A 23,961-nucleotide genomic window follows, 5' to 3' on the forward strand; every position below is an offset into this window, starting at 1 on the left:
GATGTTGTGAAAAGAAGGGCCATCTGTACCCCAATGTTTATAGCAGCAATGGCCACGGTTGCCAAACTATGGAAAGAACCAAGATGCCCTTCAACAGATGAATGGATAAGGAAAATGTGGTCCATATACACTATGGAGTATTATGCCTCCATCAGAAAGGACGAATACCCAACTTTTGTAGCAACATGGACGGGATTGGAAGAGATTATGCTGAGTGAAATAAGTCAAGCAGAGAGAGTCAGTTATCATATGGTTTCACTTATTTGTGGAGCATAACAAATAGCATGGAGGATATGGGGAGTTAGAGAGGAGAAGGGAGTTGGGGGAAATTGGAAGGGGAGGTGAACCATGAGAGACTATGGACTCTGAAAAACAATCTGAAGGTTTTGAAGGGGCGGGGGGTGGGAGGTCGGGGTACCAGGTGGTGGGTATTATAGAGGGCACGGATTGCATGGAGCACTGGGTGTGGTGCAAAAATAATGAATACTGTTATGTTGATAATAAAAAATAAATAAAAAAAATTAAAGTTTAAATGGAATCAATTTGCCATTTTGAAAGACAATTTTTAAAAAATGAACAATTATCTACAGTTTTATCTGTAGAAAGGTCAGTATTCTAAACAGCTAGTAAAATGATCCATGCCCAATTACAAGTAAAACACCAACAAAATCAAAATACAAGTTAAAAAAAGTTTACATCAAAATATTCTGGACCTATCAATTAACTCTCTTCTCAGAATAAAAGGAGGAAGTCCGCCTTTTTCAGTTGTCCCAAACAAAACATCTGAGCTCCATTGGACTTTTATCCCCGGTTCATACTTCTCTCACCCATCAGAAGTCCAGACATTCCTGAGCCCTAGAGGCAGGGAGCAGTGTATTTCTGATAAAAACACATCTGTGTCCAAAGTTCATCTCACGTTCCTGAGGCTACAAACATAAAATGTTGGTAACTGATGAAAAATTAGGAACGTGAGCATTATGGCAAGGTGACTTTGCTTCAAACAAGGTTATATGAGAGAGACAAAACAAAGACATCCTGAAGAGCCTGAAATTACACCTCAGGCTTTGCTCTGGTTGTAGAATGTCCTTTGACACTAACATCCATACGAATATTTTACCACCTACTCAGCCTACCCAAGGCCCTGAGAGGCCAATAAACAGGAAAACACAAAGGGAGTCTTTTTATCTTCTGCCATCCTGAAATCAAATATAGCCTCCCTAGAAGTCTCTAGTCTCCCTAGAGATATAAGTCTCCCTAGAATATAAGTCTCCCTAGAAGAATCTAGTAAAACAGACTAGGAAGAGAACAGCACAAGTCCAAGCAATATTTTTGGGAGACATGCAAAAACCCTAGGGCTTTTGTTTCTATGTTACTATCCAGTGTGGTGGGTAAATATATTTTCTGATATATAAATATGCTTTTGGGTCAGATAACTAGCAGAGGTACAACACGGCCTTTAGAATCAGGAATCCCAGCTCTGCCGCTAACTGACTGGGTGCTGACAGACAAGCAGTTAAGCTCACTGAGCCTCAGTGTCTGCACCCTCTCAGTGGAGGGTAGGAACACTGCCTGCATCAGAGGTTGTGGGAAGATGTGATGGAACCAGGATGAAAATAAACAACCATACCATAGCTTTCTACCCTACTATTATGTTCCAGACCCCCTGTCCCACAACCTCCCAGACATCTCCACTTGGATCTTGCCCTTTTCTCAAAATCAATGCCCCTAACACCAAATTCATCTTTCCCTATCATTAGCCAGGATCTCCACCTAACTCCTCTGGCCCTCCTCCCAACACTCCCATTCTCCAAGATGCCTCCCTCCAATGATCAAATTACACCAATGTGTCTATTGCTAGTCGGACTACAGTGCACATGGTAGTCTCAATCCTTGCCGCTAGTAGGCTCACTGGGAGCAACATTTAGGAAATGAGAGCAGTCAACTGAGTCATAAACATGTTCAAATCCAGCAATTTGACTTCAGTGGAATCTGTCCTAAGGAAATGACACAAATTAGAGACAAAGCTGCTTCCCAAGATGCTTAGAGCAGTATTATTCAGATCAGAGAAAAAAAGAAAGAGCGAAAGGAAGGAAACAATTCAGCCATCCAGGAAATGGTAAGCTAACTTACAACACACAGTTTCAACATATGTTTGTAGTTAATAAAAATGAGAGGAAAATGCAAATAATAAAATAACTTTAAATGGCAACATTTAAAATTGTAAGCGAGGGGCTCCTGGGTGGCTCAGTGGGTCAAAGCCTCTGCCTTCAGTTCAGGTCATGATCACAGGGTCCTGAGATCGAGCCCCAGGGTCCTCTCTGCTGAGCAGAGAGCCCAATGCGGGCTGAGCAGAGAGCCTGCCTCCCCCCAACCTCTCTGCCTGCCTCTCTGCCTACTTGTGATCTCTCTCTGTCAAATAAATAAATAATTTTTTAAAAAGATTTTATTTATTTATTTGACAGAGAGAGATCACAAGTAGGCAGAGAGGCAGGCAGAGAGAGGAAGGGAAGCAGGCTCCCTGCTGAGCAGAGAGCCCGATGCGGAGCTCGATCCCAGGACCTGGTATCATGACCTGAGCCGAAGGCAGCGGCCCAACCCACTGAGCAGCCCAACCCACTGAGCCACCCAGGCGCCCCAATAAATAAAATCTTTAAAAAAAAAATTGTAAGCGAACTTGTCCCTATCTAAAGTAACAAATGCTTAAAAGGAAATTTACCAAAACAGTCCATTTTACTCCATCAATATATAGAGAGCACTTGTGAGAGACTCCTCTCCACTCTGGTTTCAAATATTGGGACCAAGCCCCAATGCCACTCGATTTGCCTTGACTGAGGCCTCTTCTCCCAGATCTCTTCTGCTTCAGACTGATCACTCCTCGCCTGGCTTCAACACACTTGTTTCATTACTTAACTGAGACAATCACTAGTTCCCACTGCCTTGGCCCTTTGAAATCCTGCCCCTCTTCTCCATTCATGGAGTATCTTCTTGCAGACCCTTGTCATTTGTCTCTTCTCTCTCTGCCAGCAGGGTCAGACGAACTCAGACGAACAACACCTTTTGTGATCTGACCCCCAAACTGCCTCAGCTTCTGCCAGTCAGGCTGCCACTCCTCTCCCCCTACCAAGATCCCCCAGTCCAACTCACTGTCCTGTCCCTACCCCTGGCCTACATACCACTCTAGTCACATATCTGACACTGTGAACACCCTCAGGGCAAGAATTCTACCACTCTTTCTCATGACCAATGTTACCCTGGGACTCCCTTACTGGACAGAAGGAAGGAGCAGGCTGGTGTACTTCACCTTTCTACATCATTGCCATGTGTATTTCCACTACCAGCTTCCATCTCCCCTTGCTCGGAACTGCCTTCCTGCTGCGCTTCCCAAATGCTAACCTTGCTCTGTCCCGTATGCGGCTACTAGCCACATACAGCTACTGAGCCCTTAAAATGCAGCTAGTGTAAAATGAGATGTGCTAGAAGTGTCCAACACACACTGGATTTCAAAGACTTGATATGAAAAACAGAACGCAAAAAAATAATAATGTTTTATATTGTTACCTGTTGATATAATACAGACTAGAGCTGTGGGATTCAATAAAATGCATTATTAAAATTAATGTCACCTCTTTCCTTTTACTTTCTTAAATGTGACTACTAAAAATTTTGAAGTTACACATGTGGCTCAGTAGTCTAGACAACCTTCAAGGGACCAGCATGAGGAAAACCTTCCTCAAAAGGCCCTTCTGTTTGTGCCACTCTTCCTGATCTTTTCTGACCCTTTGGAATCCTAAAATGGAGTCCAACATAGAAGCCACTATCTAATTACATCCCATACTATATGCTTCCTGGTACATCATTCTTCTTGCTACATCAATACCATTTATAGATGGGGATTTGTAGTAGGGACTCAACCTTTAATTAAACATGGCATCTTTGCTGGAATAAGATAGCAATACACGGATTTTTTTTGGTTTCTGTTTGTTTTGTTGACTCATTTACTCTCCCATTGATGATTTCAACAACGCAGGGAGAACTGGAATCAGGGGACCTAATGGCTCTTTGGTCTACCTGTAATTAACACAATGCATATAGGCCATGTGCACATAGATCCACGGCTTGGCCGCTCGCAAGGTCTATCTGGTCCTGTCTCCACCCTTGTAAAATAAGGTTAATGGTATCAGGCCAATCTACAATACACAGTCAGATTAAAGTAACTAAATAAGTTCTAACTGGAATGAGAACTACTCTACTTTCCACAGTTCATTGGGTGTCTCGCAGTTTGTGTTGTCTTTAACACAGACTAATTTTTAGAAAGAGAGAACAAATTTACAGCAACTATCCAAATACCAGGGGTGGTGTGGGAAAGTACCTATCAAAATATTTTTCCTAGTCTGTTCATGATGGAGGGCCAGTAATAGGAGAGGAAACTGCTGCAAGCTGAAGTCATTTATACCTTATACTCACAACAAATTTTACAAAGTAGACATGACCATACCCATCTGACAGAGTAAAGAAACCGAGGTTCAAAGACAGGCTAAGTAACCAGCCAAAGTGATGTTGCCAATGACTGGAAATCCAGGTCAGTGGTATCATCTTTGTAAAAAAGAAAATCTTTATTATTGCTTGAAGACAAAATATGTGAAAATCAAGAGTATTACAAGAAATATGCAAATAAAAATACAACAATAATGTGTATTCATTTCCTTCAGTAGTTTTCTTGCTCTTGGCTAATTCTTGTCTTTCAGGTCAAGAGGCCATTTTTTTCCCTAAGCAGACTTTTTCTTTAAGTAGCAAACAAATAGGGTATATGATGTGCTAGGAACTAGTCCATGAATGTACTGTATTTCTTTAACATCTTTAAACCAGAGTTGTTGGCCAGAGTTTACATGAGACATTATCACTAGAAGTCTTCAGACACATTTGCAAAAATGTAGTCCCTATGGGTAAGACTGCAGCCAGAAAGGACACTGGGTCATTCCACAAACAAATGCATCCACAAAAAACAGCCTCATATCAAAGAACCTGCCTGTGTTACAAACTGAGGTCATCATGAGCCCAATGAACTGAAAAAAGAAAGTTCCTCAAAATAAAATACTGCACCTTAAAGTGAAACCACAATTATACAGTCTCAAAAATGAACTACTTTCTCAGACTGGTAACAATGTACTGTGCATCTCTAAGAAGCCAAACTCATCTAGGTTTAATTGATTCCACCTTTACAAAATGGAGCCAACATAATCCTGCAGATTTGGACAGAACAAAAGTTCAAATTCTCTACTACAGAAACTGTCCCAGAGTATCAAATCTGTTCCTTTATCAAGTGTCCCTGCAGTAGTATTTATCAGTCACTAGAAGAACTCTGCACAATGCAACCTGTGTGAGCATGAGATTTTACTACAGGGAGGAGACAGGTCAGTTTACCAAGGACACCACACTTCACTTTCACAACTCTTGAAAACTAATCTCTCGTAACAGTAAGTAATTAATTTACATTCATTCCAAACTGAACGAGATGGTGTAAACCTCAAGGAATCTGAGATTGTAAATAACCTCGTTTGGGAACCAGGTGTGTGTGTCCTCTGAGGTACTTCACAGGGTATAAAAAGAAATAATTAGCAAGTTTTAATCTCATGAACAAGATCTTTATTTAAAATTCTCACATATAAAATGAATTCTTTTATGTCATATTTCCTCAAGTGTGTTTTTTCCCTCATTTTAAGAATAAAAAAGACATCCAGAGGAAACAAGGTGTCCTTTTCTCAGCCTCCAGAAACACTAGGGACAGCACAGGTAGCACAAGTGTTTGGTCTTTAAGTTAAGACTAAGTAGGGAAGAAAATGGAAAACAGAACACAGCCTAGCAAAGCAGCCAGAGATCACATGCAGCAGGTGACAGGAAGCCTTGGGGACACTTCACAGCCACCAGGATGAGCTTCATCCCAGGTCCCTGCAGGCCCCCTGGGTTCCACAGAACCTCCACCCAGCAGTCCACAAAAACAAAAATGAAAGGCGGCAAAGAACTCTGTCACCCTGGCAAGAAAGCAGCAGCAGCCTCCTTGAACCCAGGAAAGCCACTCCTCCCTCCACAAACAGGAGGAGCCCCCTTCACACCAACCACACAAGGAAGGCCAAGCGGTCAGACCCAAAATAAAAATAAGAGGAGCGCGGGAAGACAGACGACAACTCAATTAAATTTATCCTGGGACTGGGAGGCTCCATCTCTCTGAAGACTCCAACTCAAAAGTAAAAATAAAATTTAAGGGGAGGGAGCCCACAGAAGAGAGGACAGTTCAGTTAAGTCTGGGCTGGGAACACCTGGGGACTCTAATTCAGGTGTCAGAGTCAGAAATAAAAATTTAAAAACGAGAGGGGGAGGTGTCAGTTTATTTTGTGTGTGAGTGTGTTTGCGTGTGTGCCTGTGTAGCACCTGGAGTGCAGGATTTGCCAGGGAGGGGAAAGTGGCGGCTCCGCCGGCCTTGAGGTGACCAGGCTCAAATCCGGGGTGAGTTTACGCCCTGGGCGGCAGGGCAGAGTCCGAGGCCAGACTGCCCGCAGTCGGGAACAATGCTAGGCCCTGGAAAGGAGGGTCTCACACCACCCCCACGGCCCCCCCCATGCCATCGGCATCCCAGCCCCCACCCTCCTCCGGCCCACGTCAGGGCAAGAACGCCGAACCCGGGGTCCCAGAGCGGGGCTCATCCAGCAGTCAGCGTCAGCCCGTCCTTCTCGGGGTCCAGCACCTTCTGGGTGGATTTCTTCGCAACCCCGTGGCTCCTTCTAGGGAACGTCCCGCAGCCGCTGGAAACCGGCCGCTGGAAACCGCCAGCCAGCGGGGCAGGGGCGCCTGCGCCTTGCGAATAACCGCATAGGATCCGGGTCCCTGTCGCGCGGACACCTCGCCAACCGCCAGCGGCTGTCCGTTGCCTGCGCCGCAGCCCCGGCAGCCGCTGCAGCAGCCGCAGCGGAGGCTCTAGGGAGGAGGGGCGGGGCGGGTACTGCGAAATCCAGGGGCAAAAAGGCGGGGTCCACGGCGGAATCCCCGCTGCACTGCGGGAGATGAGAGTCAGCCTTTCGGATGCCCCGTGAGCACAGCCCACTTGGACCTGCCAACGGAGGGCGGTAGTTCGCGGCAGCCTCGGAGCTCCTTCTTCCTCCTCCCCTGGCTGTGGGTGGCAAGGCCTCTCGGGAAATGTAGTTCTTTAGGGGAGGAGGTGCAGGGAACTTACCTTTCCAGAGTCCCCAAGTTGCTGGACAGCACCCACCTGCCCCCTCCAGGAAGAGGCCCAGAGTTCCCAACTCTTCACTCCTTACTCTGGGCCACCAGCCCATTTTCCTCTAGTGCAACGTGAACCACAAGAACATCTCAGTAAGAAAAAGTCAAGGCTTTAAAATGCAAACTATTGGGGTGCCTGGGTGGCTCAGTGGGTTAAGCCGCTGCTCAGGTCATGATTTCAGGGTCCTGGGATCGAGTCCTGCATCCGGCTTTCTGCTCAGCAGGGAGCCCGCTCCCCCCCCCCCGCCTGCCTCTCCAACTACTTGTGATTTCTCTCTGTCAAATAAATAAATAAAATCTTTAAAATGCAAACTATTTTTCCTTTTGACTTCTAGGATTCACACAAAGGAGGGAATCCGAGTCCCTTTGACCAAACTAAAATCAGAGCTCCAGCTTCACACGAACATCGGTGGCTTTGGCAGTAGGAAGAGCATCCCTAGACTGTGCGTGAGGAGTCCAGCCGGTACACTTGGTTCCTGGGATCCAACTTCACTGGGGTATGAGGTAGCCTTGCCTAGAGGGCTCCTCAGGCTCTTCTCTCTTGCTTTGTAGGAAGTGCACCCACCTTCCCTGTGGTGTGCAAGGTCCCACAGCAATCCAGTAGCAGAACCAGAAATAGAACCTGAGGGACCTGACTCCCAGGCTGGTATGCTTTTGCAGATTAGGTGCCTGAAACCTGGAACAAAACTTTGAAAAGGAAAATGGCCTGGAGATTTCTTACAAGAGATCTGTAGGATTATTTACTGGCCTCTCGATCCTCTGACACTCCAAATGTGGACAGTTGAGCAAGAACTTAAGCTGGCTCTTTAAAATCATGGGCTTTCCGTCCACTTGGAGCACCATTTTTCTCATTCAAGAAAACCTGTACCTTGGGGAGAAACCCAAGAGATGTGACATAGCTTTGTATTCTCATAATTAGCATAATATTTGACCTCCAGAAGTACTTGCTAAAAGTTTATTACAGAAAATGGAATAAGAGCTACTTCTATCTATGCTATTTTGACAACTCTAAAAATAGAAAGCCTCTAAGAACTAGAAGAAATGTGTTTGCACGCCTGGATGATAGAAATGTCCATATCTGAATCCAAGGAACATGGGATTGTGACTATTTCTTAGAAAAAGGAAATCATCTTCGATGATCTCGGTGGTCCCTAAATCTAATGACTGTCTTCTATTTATAAGAGACAGAAGAGGAGAAGACACAGAGAAGGCCATGTAAAAATGGAGGCAGAGATTGGAGTCATGTAGCCATAAGCCAAGTGATCCCTGGAGCCACCAGAAGCTAGAAGAAACAAGGAAGGATTCTGTCAGGGGGTTGTCCAGAGGGAGCACCAACACCTTGATTTTAGACTTCTGAACTTAAGAAATCAGAAAATAAATGTCTGTTATTTTAATCCACCTTGTTTGTGATACTTTGTTGTAGCAGCCCTGGAAAATGAATACCACCAGATGCTGGAGACAACCCAGTGTGACTGTCTAGCAAGATCAGAATGACCAATATTGATTATAAGACCTTGAATAAATAAACATTCAAGAATCCATAATGATACTCAAAAGAATGCTTTGTGATGTCCTAGGTGGGTGTTTCCGGTAGAAAACATAGCGTGTAATTTTGACAATTTGGGGCAGAGTTGGGTTTTTGTTTGTTTGTTTTTGTTTTTGTTTTTAGCTTACTTATTTGAAAGAGAGTGAGAGAAGGGAAAGGGGTGGGGAGAGGGAGAGGGGCAGAGGGAGAAGAAGAAGCAGTCTCCCTGCTGAGCAGGGAGCCCCATCTTGTCCCTAGGCTGATTATCATCCAAGGACCCTGGGATCAGGACTTGAGCTGAAGGCACGTGCTTAATGGACTAAGTCACCCAGGCCCCCTTGGGTGGGCATTTTTTTTTTTTTAAAAGAAGAGAATGTGAGAGCCCCAGATGGCTAAGACCCTTTCTCAGTAACAAATGGGGAACCTGATCTGAACTGGCTATGTGTTTCATGATTCTAACCAGGGAAGAGTGCAGGGCTTTAGAGCTTTATAATTCCCCCCATACGTCACATACCAGAAAGGATCATGTTTTCCTGATGACAGAAAATTGAATTCACGTCTTCAGGAAGACAGAGCCCAAGAAACCAGGACTGAGTGAAGGAAATGAGAGACCAAAAGGCCCCAAAGAATGAGAGAAACACTTATCAATTGTTGATGTTGTCTGCAGGAGAATTTCAGATTTTTGTTTTGTTTTGTTTTTGTATCCAATTTACATATATTCAAACCAACACATATTTACTGAACAAGTCCTACCATTAAACTGTGATGACCATAAGTTTTCTAATTCCCATTCTTTTCTATTTCACAGAAAATTGTTGTTTCAAGGGCCATGTGAAAACTGCAACTCCTGCCGTTATTGATGTTAAATACTTATCAAACAATTCTACCATTCTTCATTGTTGGGCTTATACCCAGCGCAGGGTCAGGGTCAGCAGTCAATCACTATTTTTGGAATAAACAAAATCATTCATTTCTTCATTAATATCTCCATGAGCATTATTAAGGAATGTTGTTTAGTACAATGTTTTCAATTTAACTAATGTGTTATGAATCCAAATTCTACCCTTCTTCCCTCAGAAATCTTTCTAAAATATAAAGAGACCTCCCTGTCTTCTTAAAGAGCTTATTCACTGTTTATGAAACCACAATCTGCCCCACCCATCCACTGTGATTCCCTTCAACTCCTCTTACAGGGGTGTTGCTACCAGACACAAAGGAGAAATGCCTGGTAGATCTTCCCCATCTAATTTTAACCATTTCTTGACCCCAAATTCAGTCTCTGCTATCAGAGATCATTTGTTACCTTTTGAACATCCATATTGGAATGTTTCTATATGTTTAGAACTGCCAGTTCTTAGTTTCCAGATAATCTAAAGGTTAAGGTATTTTACTTTCTAATTGTCTCTCATCAGAGTTTTTCAGTTTGGAAGGATTTGGGGTTTCTTCAGGTTGACTAAATTATCCTGTGCCTGAACATCAGTCCTAGTTGTCATGATTATTCTATTAATTTTAATATGTGTGAAAATTCAACTTTTTGATGCAAATTTTCTTATCAGATAAGCTCATTGTGCCTGTCCTCAGAAGTAAGATCTTTTTGTATGCTAGATGCACTGTGGATCTTCATTTGGATATTGCCACAGAGAGCCAGCCCCAGTGAACTTCTGTGACATAGTCTATTTTTATTGATCTTTGCATTCTTATTTTCTTAAAAAGGAAAGCAATGATCTAATAAATTAATTTTTTATATCAACTCTTAGCCTAAAATTTTGAATTCATTCAATGTGTATGCTGGGCCCCTGAGAATCCACATCTATCTAAAATTCATAAGAAAAGAAGGATGCCCCTCCCAAAAAATGGAATGCCACTCAACACCTAAGAAACAAGAAACCCAATGTTCTTGTTTTCCAGATGCTATATTACTGTAGACACCAAAAACATGTTTTTCTCCTCCAGAAAGATTTCCAAATAGTTTTTTCTTTCCAAATATATGTTAAATGAGGAGATTTAATACTTTAAACTTGATTATAAATCATTTCATATGAGAATTTGACTTCAGGACAGACTTGAAAAAGTTTTCAAAAATATGCTAGCCATTTTGATATATCTGATGGACGCTTGATAAAAAAGAAATGCTTTAAGGGGAAAAAAACCTAATCACTTTTCTTTTTTTTAAATTAAATTAATTTATTTATTTTCAGAAAAACAGTATTCATTATTTTTTTCACCACACCCAGTACTCCATGCAATCCGTGCCCTCTATAATACCGACCCCCCCCGCAACTTCAAACCCCTCAGATTGTTTTTCAGAGTCCATAGTCTCTCATGATTCACCTCCCCTTCCAATTTACCCCAACCCCCTTCTCTCTAACTCCCCATGTCCTCCATGCTTTTTGTTATGCTCCACAAATAAGTGAAACCATATGATAAATTGACTCTCTTTGCTTGACTTATTTCACTCAGCATAATCTCTTCCAGTCCTGTCCATGTTGCTACAAAAGTTGGGTATTCGTCCTTTCTGATGGAGGCATAATACTCCATAGTGTATATAAACCACATCTTCCTTATCCATTCATCCGTTGAAGGGCATCTTGGTTCTTTCCACAGTTTGGCGACCGTGGCCATTGCTGCTATAAACATTGGGGTACAGATGGCCCTTCTTTTCATGACATCTGTATCTTTGGGGAAAATACCGAGGAGTGCAATTGCAGGGTCATAGGGAAGTTCTATTTTTAATTTCTTGAGGAATCTCTACACTGTTCTCCAAAGAGGCTGCACCAACTTGCATTCCCACCAACAGTGTAAGAGGGTTCCGCTTTCTCCACATCCTCTCCAACACATGTTGTTTCCTGTTTTGTTAATTTTGGCCATTCTAATTGGTGTAAGGTGATATCTCAACCCCCAAACTACTAGAACTCATACAGCAATTTAGCAACGTGGCAGGATACAAAGTCAATGTGCAGAAATCAGTGGCCTTCTTATACACTAACAATGAAAATACAGAAAGGGAAATTAGAGAATCGATTCCATTAACTATAGCACCAAGAACCATAAGATACCTGTGAATAAACCTAACCAAAGAGGTAAAGGATCTGTACTTGAGGAACTACAGAACACTCATGAAAGAAATTGAAGAAGACACAAATAGATGGAAGACCATTCCATGCTCTTGGATCGGAAGAATAAACATTGTTAAAATGTCTATACTGCCTAGAGCAATATATACTTTTTTTTATACTACTTGCCTACATTTATTCTTTTTTTAAATTTATTTATTTTCAGAAAAACATTACTCATTATTTTTTCACCACACCCAGTGCTCCATGCAAGCTGTGCCCCCTATAATACCCACCACCTGGTACCCCAACCTCCCACCCCCCCGCCACTTCAAACCCCTCAGATTGTTTTTCAGAGTCCATAGTCTCTGGTTCACCTCCCCTTCCCATTTACCCAAATTCCCTTCTCCTCTCTAACGCCCCTTGTCCTCCATGCTATTTATTATGCTCCACAAATAAGTGAAAAAAAATAGAGCAATATATACTTTTATTGCCATTCCGATCAAAATTCCACCAGTATTCGTTAAAGAGCTGGAGCAAATAATCCAAAAATTTGTATGGAATCAGAAGAGAACCCGAATCGCTAAGGAAAAGTTGAAAAACAAAAATAAAACTGGGGGCATCACGTTACCTGATTTCAAGCTTTATTACAAAGCTGTGATCACCAAGACAGCATGGTACTGGCATAAAAACAGACACATAGACCAGTGGAACAGAGTAGAGAGCCCAGATATGGACCCTCCACTCTATGGTCAATTAATCTTCGACAAAACAGGAAAATATACAGTGGAAAAAAGACAGTCTCTTCAATAAATGGTGCTGGGAAAACTGGGCAGCTATATGTAGAAGAATGAAACTCGACCATTCTCTTACACCATACACAAAGGTAAATTCAAATGGATAAAAGACCTCAATGTGAGAAAGGAATCCATCAGAATCCTAGAGGAGAACATAGTCAGTAATCTCTTCGATATCAGCCACAGCAACTTCTTTCAAGATATGTCTCCAAAGGCAAAGGAAACAAAAGCGAAAATAAACTTTTGGGACTTCATCAAAATCAAAGGCTTCTGCACAGCAAAGGAAACAGTCAAAAAAACAAAGAGGCAACCCACAAAATGGGAGAAGATATTTGCAAATGACAGTACAGACAAAAGGTTGATATCCAGGATCTATAATGAACGCCTCAAACTCAACATACATGAAACAGGCAAACATATCAAAAAATGGGCAGAAGATATGAACAGACACTTCTCCAATCAAGACATACAAATGGCTATCAGGCACATGAAATATGTTCATCATCACTGGCCCTCAAGGAGATTCAAATTAAAACCACATTGAGATATCACCTAATCACTTTTCTAAATTTACTGCAGTAGATATCTTTGGAGCTGTGCATTTCAATCACAACGTCATCTGCTTTGGATATATTTTCTTTTTTTTTTTTTTTTTAACATCAGAACAGTATTAACATTTCAGTGGTGAATCCTGGTAACACATCAACATTACAAAAATGTAAGGCTATAACCTTTTATAAATTCAAAAAATTATCTTTGAATGATAACATCAGAAAAATAAAGAATCATGGAAACTCTCTAGGTAGTAAATGCAACTTGCATAGAAGGACGATGTACAAAGGCTGGAGAGAGATGAAGTTTCATAGGTGAGAAGCCTGTGAAAATGTGCTCATGACCTCACCTCTTCCCCCATTACACAAAATGTACTATTAGGTTTAATATTAGGTAAGATGTACTCCGTAATTTAGAACCAGGTGCTAGGTTTTCTGAAAATGAGTGGAGGAGGAGGAGTCAAGATGGCGGAGGAGTAGCAGGCTGAGATGATATTAGATAGCAGGAGATGAACTAGTTTATTAAACCATTCCAAACACCTACAAATCCAACAGGAGATCAAAGAGAAGAAGGTCAGCAATTCTAGAACAGAAAATCAACCACTTTCTGGAAGGCAGGACCTGTGGAGAAGTGAATCCAAAGCCACAGGAAGATAGACCGCAGCGGGAGGGGCCGGCTCCCTGCAAACAGCTGAGCAATGGAGCACAAAATCAGAACTTTTAAAAGTCTGCTCCACTGAGGGACATCGCTCCAAGGCTAAGTCGGGGTGAAGCCCATGCTGGGACAGCGTGTTCTCAGGTCCTGTGGGATCACAGAAGGATCGGGGGTGTCTGAGTGTCACAGGGCTTGCAGGTGTTAGAGCGGTGAAGCCAGCTACAGAGACAGAGCCGAGGAGTGAGATCTTAACTCCAGGTTACCTTAAACTGTGATCCTTGGGACAGTCAGGCCACTGCTTTTTGAGTGGGGAGCACACAAGATCCAGGGGACCCCCCTGGAAGAGCGCAGGGATCTTCTGGGTTTGGAGACTCCAGACAGGGCTGTGTGCCAGAGACAGAGAAGCTTGGCCGCAGGTGGGTGAGCTCAGAGCATGGCCAGAGGCAAGGGAGACAGGAGTGATTGAGCACTTTCCTCCAAGTGTGCACTGAGGAGTGGGGCCCCAAGCTCTCGGCTGCTCTGGGCCAGAGAATGGGAGACAGCCATTTTCATTCCCGTCCTCCAGAACTCTATGGAAAGCATTCCAGGACCAAAGGCTCCTGAAAGTGAACCCGAGTGGATTACTTACCCCAGCCCCTGGTAAGGGCGGTGAAATTCTGCCTTGGGCAAAGACACTTGAGAATCACTACAATAGGTCCCTCCCCCAGAGGATCAGCAATAAATCCAGCCAAGACCAAGTTCGATTACCAAGGAGAACAGTGGAATTCCAGAGGAGGAGAAAGCAAAGCATGGAATTCATGCCTTTCTCCCCATGATTCTTTAGTCTTGCAAAGTTAGTTTAATTTTTTTAATTTTATTTTTCTCTTAAGCTAATTTTTTAAACTTTTTAATCTTTCCCTTTTACCATTTTTAACTAGTTTAACAATACCTTCCATAAAAAATATTTTTGAACCTTCCTTAATATAGTCATATTTTATCCTATATTGTATCTAACTTGATTTTTTTTAAACACATAAGGTTTTCTCTTCTAAAAATAATCTGGGATACAACTTCTTCTAATAGATCAAAATATACCATAAATCAGCCTGAGTAAATTCTCTCCACTTTTTATTCTTTATACTTCCAACCAACTTATCTTATTCCACTCCTATTTTAGAATTTTTTGTTAAAAATTTCATCTTTATTGTCATATTCCATCCCTTCATCGTGTTTACCCTTATCTTGTGTATTTTGTGTGTGTGTGTGTGTGTGTGTGTGTGTGTATTTTCATTCTATAAAATTTTGGAAGGTAATTTCTTCTAAGAGACCAAAAGACTTCCAAAATTGAGTGGGTGACTCTGTGACTCTGTTCTCTTCACCAGTCTAATATATATATATTTTCCTTTTTTATATTTTTTCTTTTTTTTCCCCCTGAACTTCTTTTTATCCTCTCTCTTCCCCCCAAGATTTGGGGCCTCTTCTTATTTGGTTAAAACACATTTTCCTGGGGTCTTTGGCACCTTTTTAATATTTTACTCTCTCCTTCATATATTCTTATCTGGATAAAACGACCAGACAGAAAAACTCACCTCAAAAACAAAATAAAACAACAACAACAACAACAACAACAACAAAAAACAAGAGGCAGTATCAAAGGCTAGGGACCTAATCAATACAGACATTGGTAATATGTCAGATCTAGAGTTCAGAATGATGATTCTCAAGGTGCTAGATAATAGAGAAACCCTGTCTGGAAAAATCAAAGCCCTTTCTGGAGAGATAAAAGAACTAAAATCTAACCAAGCTGAAATCGAAAAAGCTATTAATGAGGTACAATAAAAAATGGAGGCTCTTGCTGCTAGGAAAAATGATGCAAAAGAGAGAATTAGTGATATAAAAGACCAAATGACAGAGAATAAAGAAGCTGAGCAAAAGAGAGAGAAACAACTACTGGACCATGAGGGGAGAATTCAAGAGATAAGTGATACCACAAGATGAAACAACATTAGAATAAATTCAGATTCCAGAAGAAGAAGAAAGAGAGAAAGGAGCAGAAGGTATACCAGAGAAAATTATTGTAGAGAATTTCCCCAATATGGCAAAGGGAACAAGCATCAAAATCAAAAGCCAAGAGGCACAGAGAACCCTTCTCAAAATCAATAACAATAGGTCCACACCCCATCATCTAATAGTAAATTTTAGAAGTCTTAGTGACAAAGAGAAAATCCTGAAGGCCGCCCAGGACAAGAAGTCCGTAACTTATAATGGTAAAAATATTAGATTGGCAGTGGAAAAGCCATCAATATGCTGTCTACAAGAAAGTCACTTTAGACCCAAAGTCACCTCTGAATTTAAGGTGAGGGGGTGGAAAACAATTTACCATGCTAATGGACATCAAAGGAAAGATGGCATGTCAATCCTTATATCAGATCCCTTCGATTTTTTTTTTGAGACCCCCCTTTTTTTTCTATTTATTTATTTTCAGAAAAACAGTATTCATTATTTTTTCACCACACCCAGTGCTCCATGCAAGCCGTGCCCTCTATTATACCCACCACCTGGTACCCCAACCTCCCACCCCCCCGCCACTTCAAACCCCTCAGATTGTTTTTCAGAGTCCATAGTCTCTCGTGGTTCACCTCCTCATCCAATTTACCCCAACTCCCTTCTCCTCTCTAACACCCCTTGTCCTCCATGCTATTTGTTATGCTCCACAAATAAGTGAAACCATATGATAACTGACTCTCTCTGCTTGACTTATTTCACTCAGCGTAATCTCTTCCAGTCCCATCCATGTTGCTACAAAAGTTGGGTATTCATCCTTTCTGATGGAGGCATAATACTCCATAGTGTATATGGACCACATTTTCCTTATCCATTCGTCCGTTGAAGGGCATCTTGGTTCTTTCCACAGTTTGGCGACCGTGGCCATTGCTGCTATAAACATTGGGTAACAGATGGCCCTTCTTTTCATGACATCTGTATCTTTGGGGTAAATACCCAGGAGTGCAATTGCAGGGTCATAGGGAAGCTCTATTTTTAATTTCTTGAGGAGTCTCCACACTGTTCTCCAAAGAGGCTGCACCAACTTGCATTCCCACCAACGTGGAAGAGGGTTCCCCTTTCTCCACATCCTTTCCAACACATGTTGTTTCCTGTTTTGTTAATTTTGGGCATTCTAACTGGTGTAAGGTAATATCTCAATGTGGTTTCAGCCCTCAGGGAGGGCTAATGATGATGAACATTTTTTTCATGTGTCTGATAGCCATTTGTATGTCTTGATTGGAGAAGTGTCTGTTCATATCTTCTGCCCATTTTTTTTGATATGTTTGCCTGTTTCATGTGTGTTGAGTTTGAGGAGTTCATTATAGATCCTGGATATCAACCTTTTGTCTGTACTGTCATTTGCAAATATCTTCTCCCATTTTGTGGGTTGCCTCTTTGTTTTTTTGACTGTTTCCTTTGCTGTGCAGAAGCTTTTGATTTTGATGAAGTCCCAAAAGTTTATTTTCGCTTTTGTTTCCTTTGCCTTTGGAGACATATCTTGAAAGAAGTTGCTGTGGCTGATATCGAAGAGATTACTGCCTATGTTCTCCTCTAGGATTCTGATGGATTCCTGTCTCACGTTGAGGTCTTTTATCCATTTGAGTTTATCTTTGTGTACGGTGTAAGAGAGTAGATCAATTCGATTTTAAGCCAAAGAGTATAATAAGAGATGAGGAAGGACACTATATCATATTCAAAGGGTCTGTCCAACAAGAAGATCTAACGATTTTAGAATTTTTTTTATTTATTTGACAGAGAAATCACAAGTAGGCAGAGAGGCAGGCAGAGAGAGAGGGGGAAGTAGGCTCCCTGCTGAGGAGAGTGCCTGGTGTGGGGCTGGATCCCAGGACTCTGAGATCATGACCTGAGCCAAAGGCAGAGGCTTAACCCACTGAGCCACCCAGGTTCCCCGAATATCTAACAATTTTAAAAATCTATGCCCCTAACATGAGAGCAGCCAACTATATAAACCAATTAATAACAAAATCAAAGAAACACATCAACAATAATACAATAATAGAAGGGGAATTTAACACTCCCCTTACAGAAATGGATAGATTATCCAAGCAAAAGATCAACAAGGAAATAAAGGCCTTAAATGACATACTAGAACAGAGGGGCGTCACAGATGTATTCAGAACAGTACACCCCAAAGCAACAGAATACATATTCTTCTCCAGTGCACATGGAATATTCTCCAGAATAGATCACATCCTGGGTCATAAATCAGGTCTCACCTGGTATCAAAAGGGATCATTTTGGGATGCAGGATATTGGGATCATTTCCTGCATATTTTCAGAACACAATGCTCTGAGCTAGAACTCAATCTCAAGAGGAAATTTGGAAAGAACCCAAATACATGGAGATGAAAGAGCATCCTTTAAAGAATGAATGAGTTAACCAGAAAATTAAAGAAGAATTGAAAAAAATCCATGGAAACAAATGATAAGAAAACACAACACTTCGAAATCTGTGGGGCACAACAAAGGCAGTCTTGAGAGGAAAATTTATAGCAGTACAAGCCTTTCCCAAGAAACAAGAAAGATCTCAAATACACAACCTACCCATACACCTAAAGAAGCTGGAGAAAGAACAACAAAGAAAGCCTAAACCCAAAAGGAGAAGAGAAATAATAAATATCAGAGCATAAATCAATGAAATAGAAACAAACAAAGAAACAAACAAAAATAGAACAAAACAATAAAACTAGGTCCCTTAAAACAATAAAACAATAAAAATTTGGTTCCTTGTAAGAATTAATAAGATTGGGGCACTGGGTGGCTCAGTGGGTTAAAGCCTCTGCCTTCAGCTCAGGTCATGATTCCAGGGTCCTGGGATTGAACCCCCCATTGGGCTCTCTGCTCAGCAGGGAGCCTGCTTTCCGTTCCTCTCTCTCTGCCTGCCTCTCTGGCTACTTGTGATCTCTGTCTGTCAAATAAATAAATAAATAAAAGCCCTCTCTGGCTACTTGTGATCTCTGTCTGTCAAATAAATAAATAAAAGCTTTAAAAAAAAAAAGAATGAATAAGATTGATAAACTCCTGGCCAGACTTATAAAAAAGAACAGAGAAAGAGCCCAAATAAATTAAATCATGAATGAAAGAGGAGAGATTGCAACCAACACCAAAGAAATACAAACAATTAAAAGAACATATTATGAGCAAATATACACCAGCAAATTTGACAATCTGGAAGAAATAGATGCATTCCTAGAGACTTATAAACTACCACAATTGAACCAGGAAGAAATAGAAAACCTGAGCAGACCTATAACCAGTAAGGAGATTGAAGCAGTCATCAAAAAAATCCCAACAAACAAGAGCCCAGGGCTAGACGGCTTCCCAGCAGAATTCTACCAAACATTTAAAGAAGAATTAATTCCTATTCTCCTGAAAGTGTTCCAAATAATAGAAATGGAAGGAAAACTTCCAAACTCATTTTATGAGGCCAGTATTACCTTGATCCCAAAACCAGACAAAGATCTCATCAGAAAAGAGAATTACAAACCAATATCCTTGATGAACACAGATGCGAAAATTCTCACCAAAATACTAGCCAATAGGATCCAACAGTATATTAAAAGGATTATTCACCATGCCAAGTGGGATTTATTCCAGGGCTGCAAGGCTGGTTAGACATCCGCAAATCAATCAATGTGATACAGTACATTAATAAAAGAAAGAACAAGAACCATATGTTACTCTCAATAGATGCTAAAAAGCATTTGACAAAGTACAGCATCCTTTCCAGATCAAAATTCTTCAAAGTGTAGGGATAGAGGGCACATACCTCAATATCACCAAAGCCGTCTATGAAAAATCCATCGTGAATATCATTCTCAATAGAGAAAAACTGAAAGCTTTTCCACTAAGGTCAGGAACACGGCAGGGATATCCATCATCATCACTGCTATTCAATATAGTACTAGAAGTCCTAGCCTTAGCAATCAGGCAACAAAAAGAAATTAAAGGCATCCAAATCCAAAGAAGAAGTTGACTATCACTCTTCACAGATGATATGATACTATACGTGGAAAACCCAAAAGGCTCCACTCCAAATCTGCTAGAACTTGTACAAAAATTGTCAGGATATAAAATCAATGCACAGAAATCAGTTGCATGTCTTTACACCAACAACAGGACAGAAGAAAGAAAAATTAAGGAGTCAATCTCATTTACAGTTGCACCCAAAACCATCAGAAACCTAGGAATAAACCTAACCAAAGAGGCAAGTAATCTATACTCAGAAAACTATAAAGTACTCATGATAGAAATTGAGACAAAGAAATGGAAAAATGTCCTGTGCTCATGGATTGGAAAAACAAATATTGTGAAAATGCTATGCTACCTAAAGCGATCTACATGTATAATGCAATCCCTATCAAAATCCCATCCATTTTGTTCAAAGAAATGGAACAAATAATCCTAAAATTTATATGGAACCAGAAAAGACCTTGAATAGCCAGAGGAATATTGAAAAAGAAAACCAAAGTTGGTGGTATCACAATTCCAGACTTCAAGCTCTATTACAAAGCTGTCATCACCAAGACAGTATGATACTGGCACAAAAACAGACACATAGATCAATGGAACAGAATAGAGAGCCCAGAAATAGACCCTCAACTTTATGGTCAACTACTCTTCAACAAAACAGGAGAGAATGTCCAATGGATAAAAGACAGTCTCTTCAGCAACTTCTGTTGGGAAAATTGGACAGCCCCATGCAGAAAAATAAAACTGGACCATTTCCTTACACCACACACGAAAACAGACTCAAAATGGATGAAGGACCTCAATGTGAGAAAGGAATTCATCAAAATCTATGAGGAGAACACAGGAAGCAACCTCTTCGACCTCAGTCACAGCAACTTCTTCCTAGGAACATTGCCAAAGGCAAAGGAAGCAAGGGCAAAATGAACTATTAAGACTTCATCAAGATCAAAAGCTTTTGCACAGCAAAGGAAACAGTTGACAAAACCAAAAGACAACTGACAGAATGGGAGAAGATATTTGCTGATATCTTCTGCAAATTTGAAGATATCAGACAAAGGGCTAGTATCCAAAATCTATAAAGGGCTCAGCAAACTCAAGACCCAAAGAACAAATAATCGAATCAAGAAATGGGCAGAGGACACAAACAGACATTTTTGCAAAGAAGACATCCAGATGGGTAACAGACACATGAAAAAGTGTTCCACATCACTCGGCATCAGGGAAATACAAATCAAAACCACAATGAGATAACACTTCACACCAGTCAGAATGGCTAAAATTAACAAGTCGGGAAATGACAGATGCCGGTGAGGATGCAGAGAAAGGGGAACCCTCCTACACTGTTGGTGGGAATGCAAGTTGGTGCAAGCACTCTGGAAAACAGCATGGATTTTCCTCAAAAAATTGAAAATAGAGCTACCCTATGCCCCAGCAATGGCACTATTGGGTATTTATCCTAAATATACAAACGTAGTAATCCAAAGGGGCACGTGCACCCAAAAGTTTATAGCAGCAATGTCCACAATAGCCAAACTATGGAAAGAACCTACATGTCCTTCAACAGATGACTAGATAAGGAAGATGTGGTATATATTTACAATAGAATACTATGCAACCATCAAAAAATGCAATCTTGCTTTTTGTGACTACGTGGATGGAACTAGAGGGTATTATGCTTAGTGAAATAAGTCAGTCAGAGAAAGACAATTATGATCTCCCTGATATGAGGAAGTTGAGAGGCAATGTGGGGAGTTTGGGGGGTAGGAAACGAATAAATGAAAGATGGGATCGGGAGGGAGACAAACCATAAGAGACCCTTAATCTCCCACTGAGCCACCCAGGTGCCCCAAGAGACCCTTAATCTCACAAAACAAACCGAGGGTTGCTCGGCGGTGGGGGGTGGGGTGGGGAGAAGGTGGTTTGGTTATGGACATTGGCGAAGGTATGTGATATGATGAGTGCTGTGAAGTGTGTACACCTGGTGATTCACAGACCTGTACCCCTGGGGCTAAAAATACATTATATGTTAATAAAAAATTTTAAAATTATAAAAAAATGTAGATTTATGATGTCCACAAAAACTATTCATTTAAATGGAGAAGTCCATCACACAGTTTTTCTTCTATATCTTGTAATTTTCTAGAAAATAATTCTAGAAAATTTTCTAGAAAAATAATTCTTAGAGAACACTAATTCTTACTAATCATGACACAAGATTGCAAATTCTTTTACTTATCTACATGTAAATGTATGTCCTAAATGGAGACTGCTTTTACCTGGTATTTCAGACAAAATTCTCAGTTTTAAGCAACAGAAATTGACTGGCTATTTAGGTAAAGATGACTCATGCAGAGAATGCCAGGCTCCCAAAATCAATGGAATGTTGGAGATGCAGTCCTGGAAAACAATGAGAAAATTAGATCTAAGGTAGCACTGGGAGGCCTAGAAAAGTCATAGAACAGAACACATGGGTCAGCACACAAAGACTTCCATGACAATGAAAGAACTTCTACCGTCCTACACATGTTCAAGTTCAAAGTCTCAATAATATCCAGTTGGCTAAGTCTTAGATGGCTACCTAGCTCGTGTGTCCACCCACCTGGCTGCTCTGGGTCAGAAAATCTGAGGTGTTAATTCTCTTTGTACGTAGGACCTCCTCCACCAAGACACCTATACAGGATAAGAAATACCCCACCCCTAAAATAGTGGAGTGGATTATTGGAGAAAGGGAAGTTGGATGCTGAGTAGCTAAAATAACAACAATAAGGTGTAAACAATAACAAAGAAAATGACAAGGTGAATCATCATTTAGGATTCACGTGACAGAAATTAACATATGCCCTGGAATATGAAAATGAACCACCCATTGGGTTGATCTATAATTAAGATCTTGTATTTTATTAAGATGATTTGAAGACATAGTTTACTGCTTTCAGTTAATCTTTAAGGAAGACTTAGAGCTGATAGTTTTTTTTTTTTTCCCGTATGTTAACTGGGAAACTCCTGATATCACTTAAACATAGGATATGTGTCAATTAGGCAATTATTAAAATCATCTTAGTGAATAACTGGAAAGAGTTGAATCCTATTGTTTTTTCCTGTTTAACCAAAATTGAATAATTCAAATACCACAGAGAACATTACTAAGTACTTCCCTTTACATTATCCTTCTTTCTATGTCTTCATGTTCCTTCTTTTCTCTAAATTGATGTCCTCTCCATGAGACACACGTTTTCAAGTCCTTCTGAGTAACGTTTTTGATCCAATCAGCAGACTTCACAGAGTCCCTACTCTGTGCTAGTTTACACCCAGAACTGAAGTTACAAACAGAATGAGCACACAGTCTTGGTCTTCAGAAAAGTCACAGTCTAGCTGAGAAGTCAGACATAGGCCTGAGCTCAGAGAGCTCACAGTCTAGTGCAGGAGATGGATACCTAAGTAGATAATAATAATTAACAATAACGATACAGGCAGGACATTATGGGAGATACCAGGAAGAACTGGGCAGTAGAGATGAGGGGAGGATCAGAGAAGGCTCATTGGAGGAGGTGACATCTGAACTGTGGAAAAGATCTCAACACACCACGGCAGAGTAAGGAAGAAAACGCAATGGACTGTGTGAAGATAACCAGAAGCAGTCTGGTTTTGTGTGGTTTCCCCTCAGATTTGTGCTTGTGGTTATACTCAGTGTCATGTAGGGGTTGCAGAAATATATGATGTTCTTGTAACCTTATAAAAACAGAGGGCCAAATGATAGTAAAATGTGATGAGGCCAAAGCTGGAAGAGACTATAGAAGCAGGAGAGGATGAGGGCAAAAGCAGAGGGTCTGAATCCCAGTCCTTCCCCATTACTAGCTATGTAATCTTAATTGGGTGACTCAATTCTCCAAGCCTCAGTTTTCTTCATTTATAAAATGGAGAGAAACTCACATTAGGCTATTCATTCTAAGGAGTAAATGAGTAGAGAAAGGATCGAACACAATTCTTGGTACAAAAATGTTGTTCACTATTTTGTTTTTCTCTTCTCCTCCACTTCCAGAAAATACAAACAAAGCAATTTCTTCTTGCTAAGTTTGTGCACACTTAATTT

The 23,961-nt window shown here is 41.0% G+C and overlaps 1 protein-coding gene across 1 annotated transcript in view; it reads right to left on the reverse strand.

Annotated features, from left to right (window-relative positions):
• LOC122915419 overlaps positions 1–10,115 on the reverse strand; it is a 31,765-nt gene extending 21,650 nt beyond the window's left edge. Inside the window, exons 1-2 of the mRNA XM_044262220.1 lie at positions 10,101–10,115; positions 6,740–6,969 (exon numbers count right to left, since the gene is read on the reverse strand). Of these exons, the coding sequence (XP_044118155.1) occupies positions 6,740–6,969; positions 10,101–10,115 (245 nt within the window). The remainder of the gene's footprint in view (positions 1–6,739; positions 6,970–10,100) is intronic.
• Between the last annotated feature and the right edge of the window lie 13,846 nt (positions 10,116–23,961).

Source organism: Neovison vison, chromosome 8 (assembly GCF_020171115.1).
Source record: "Neovison vison isolate M4711 chromosome 8, ASM_NN_V1, whole genome shotgun sequence".
In the NCBI taxonomy this organism is placed as follows: Eukaryota; Metazoa; Chordata; class Mammalia; order Carnivora; family Mustelidae; genus Neogale; species Neogale vison.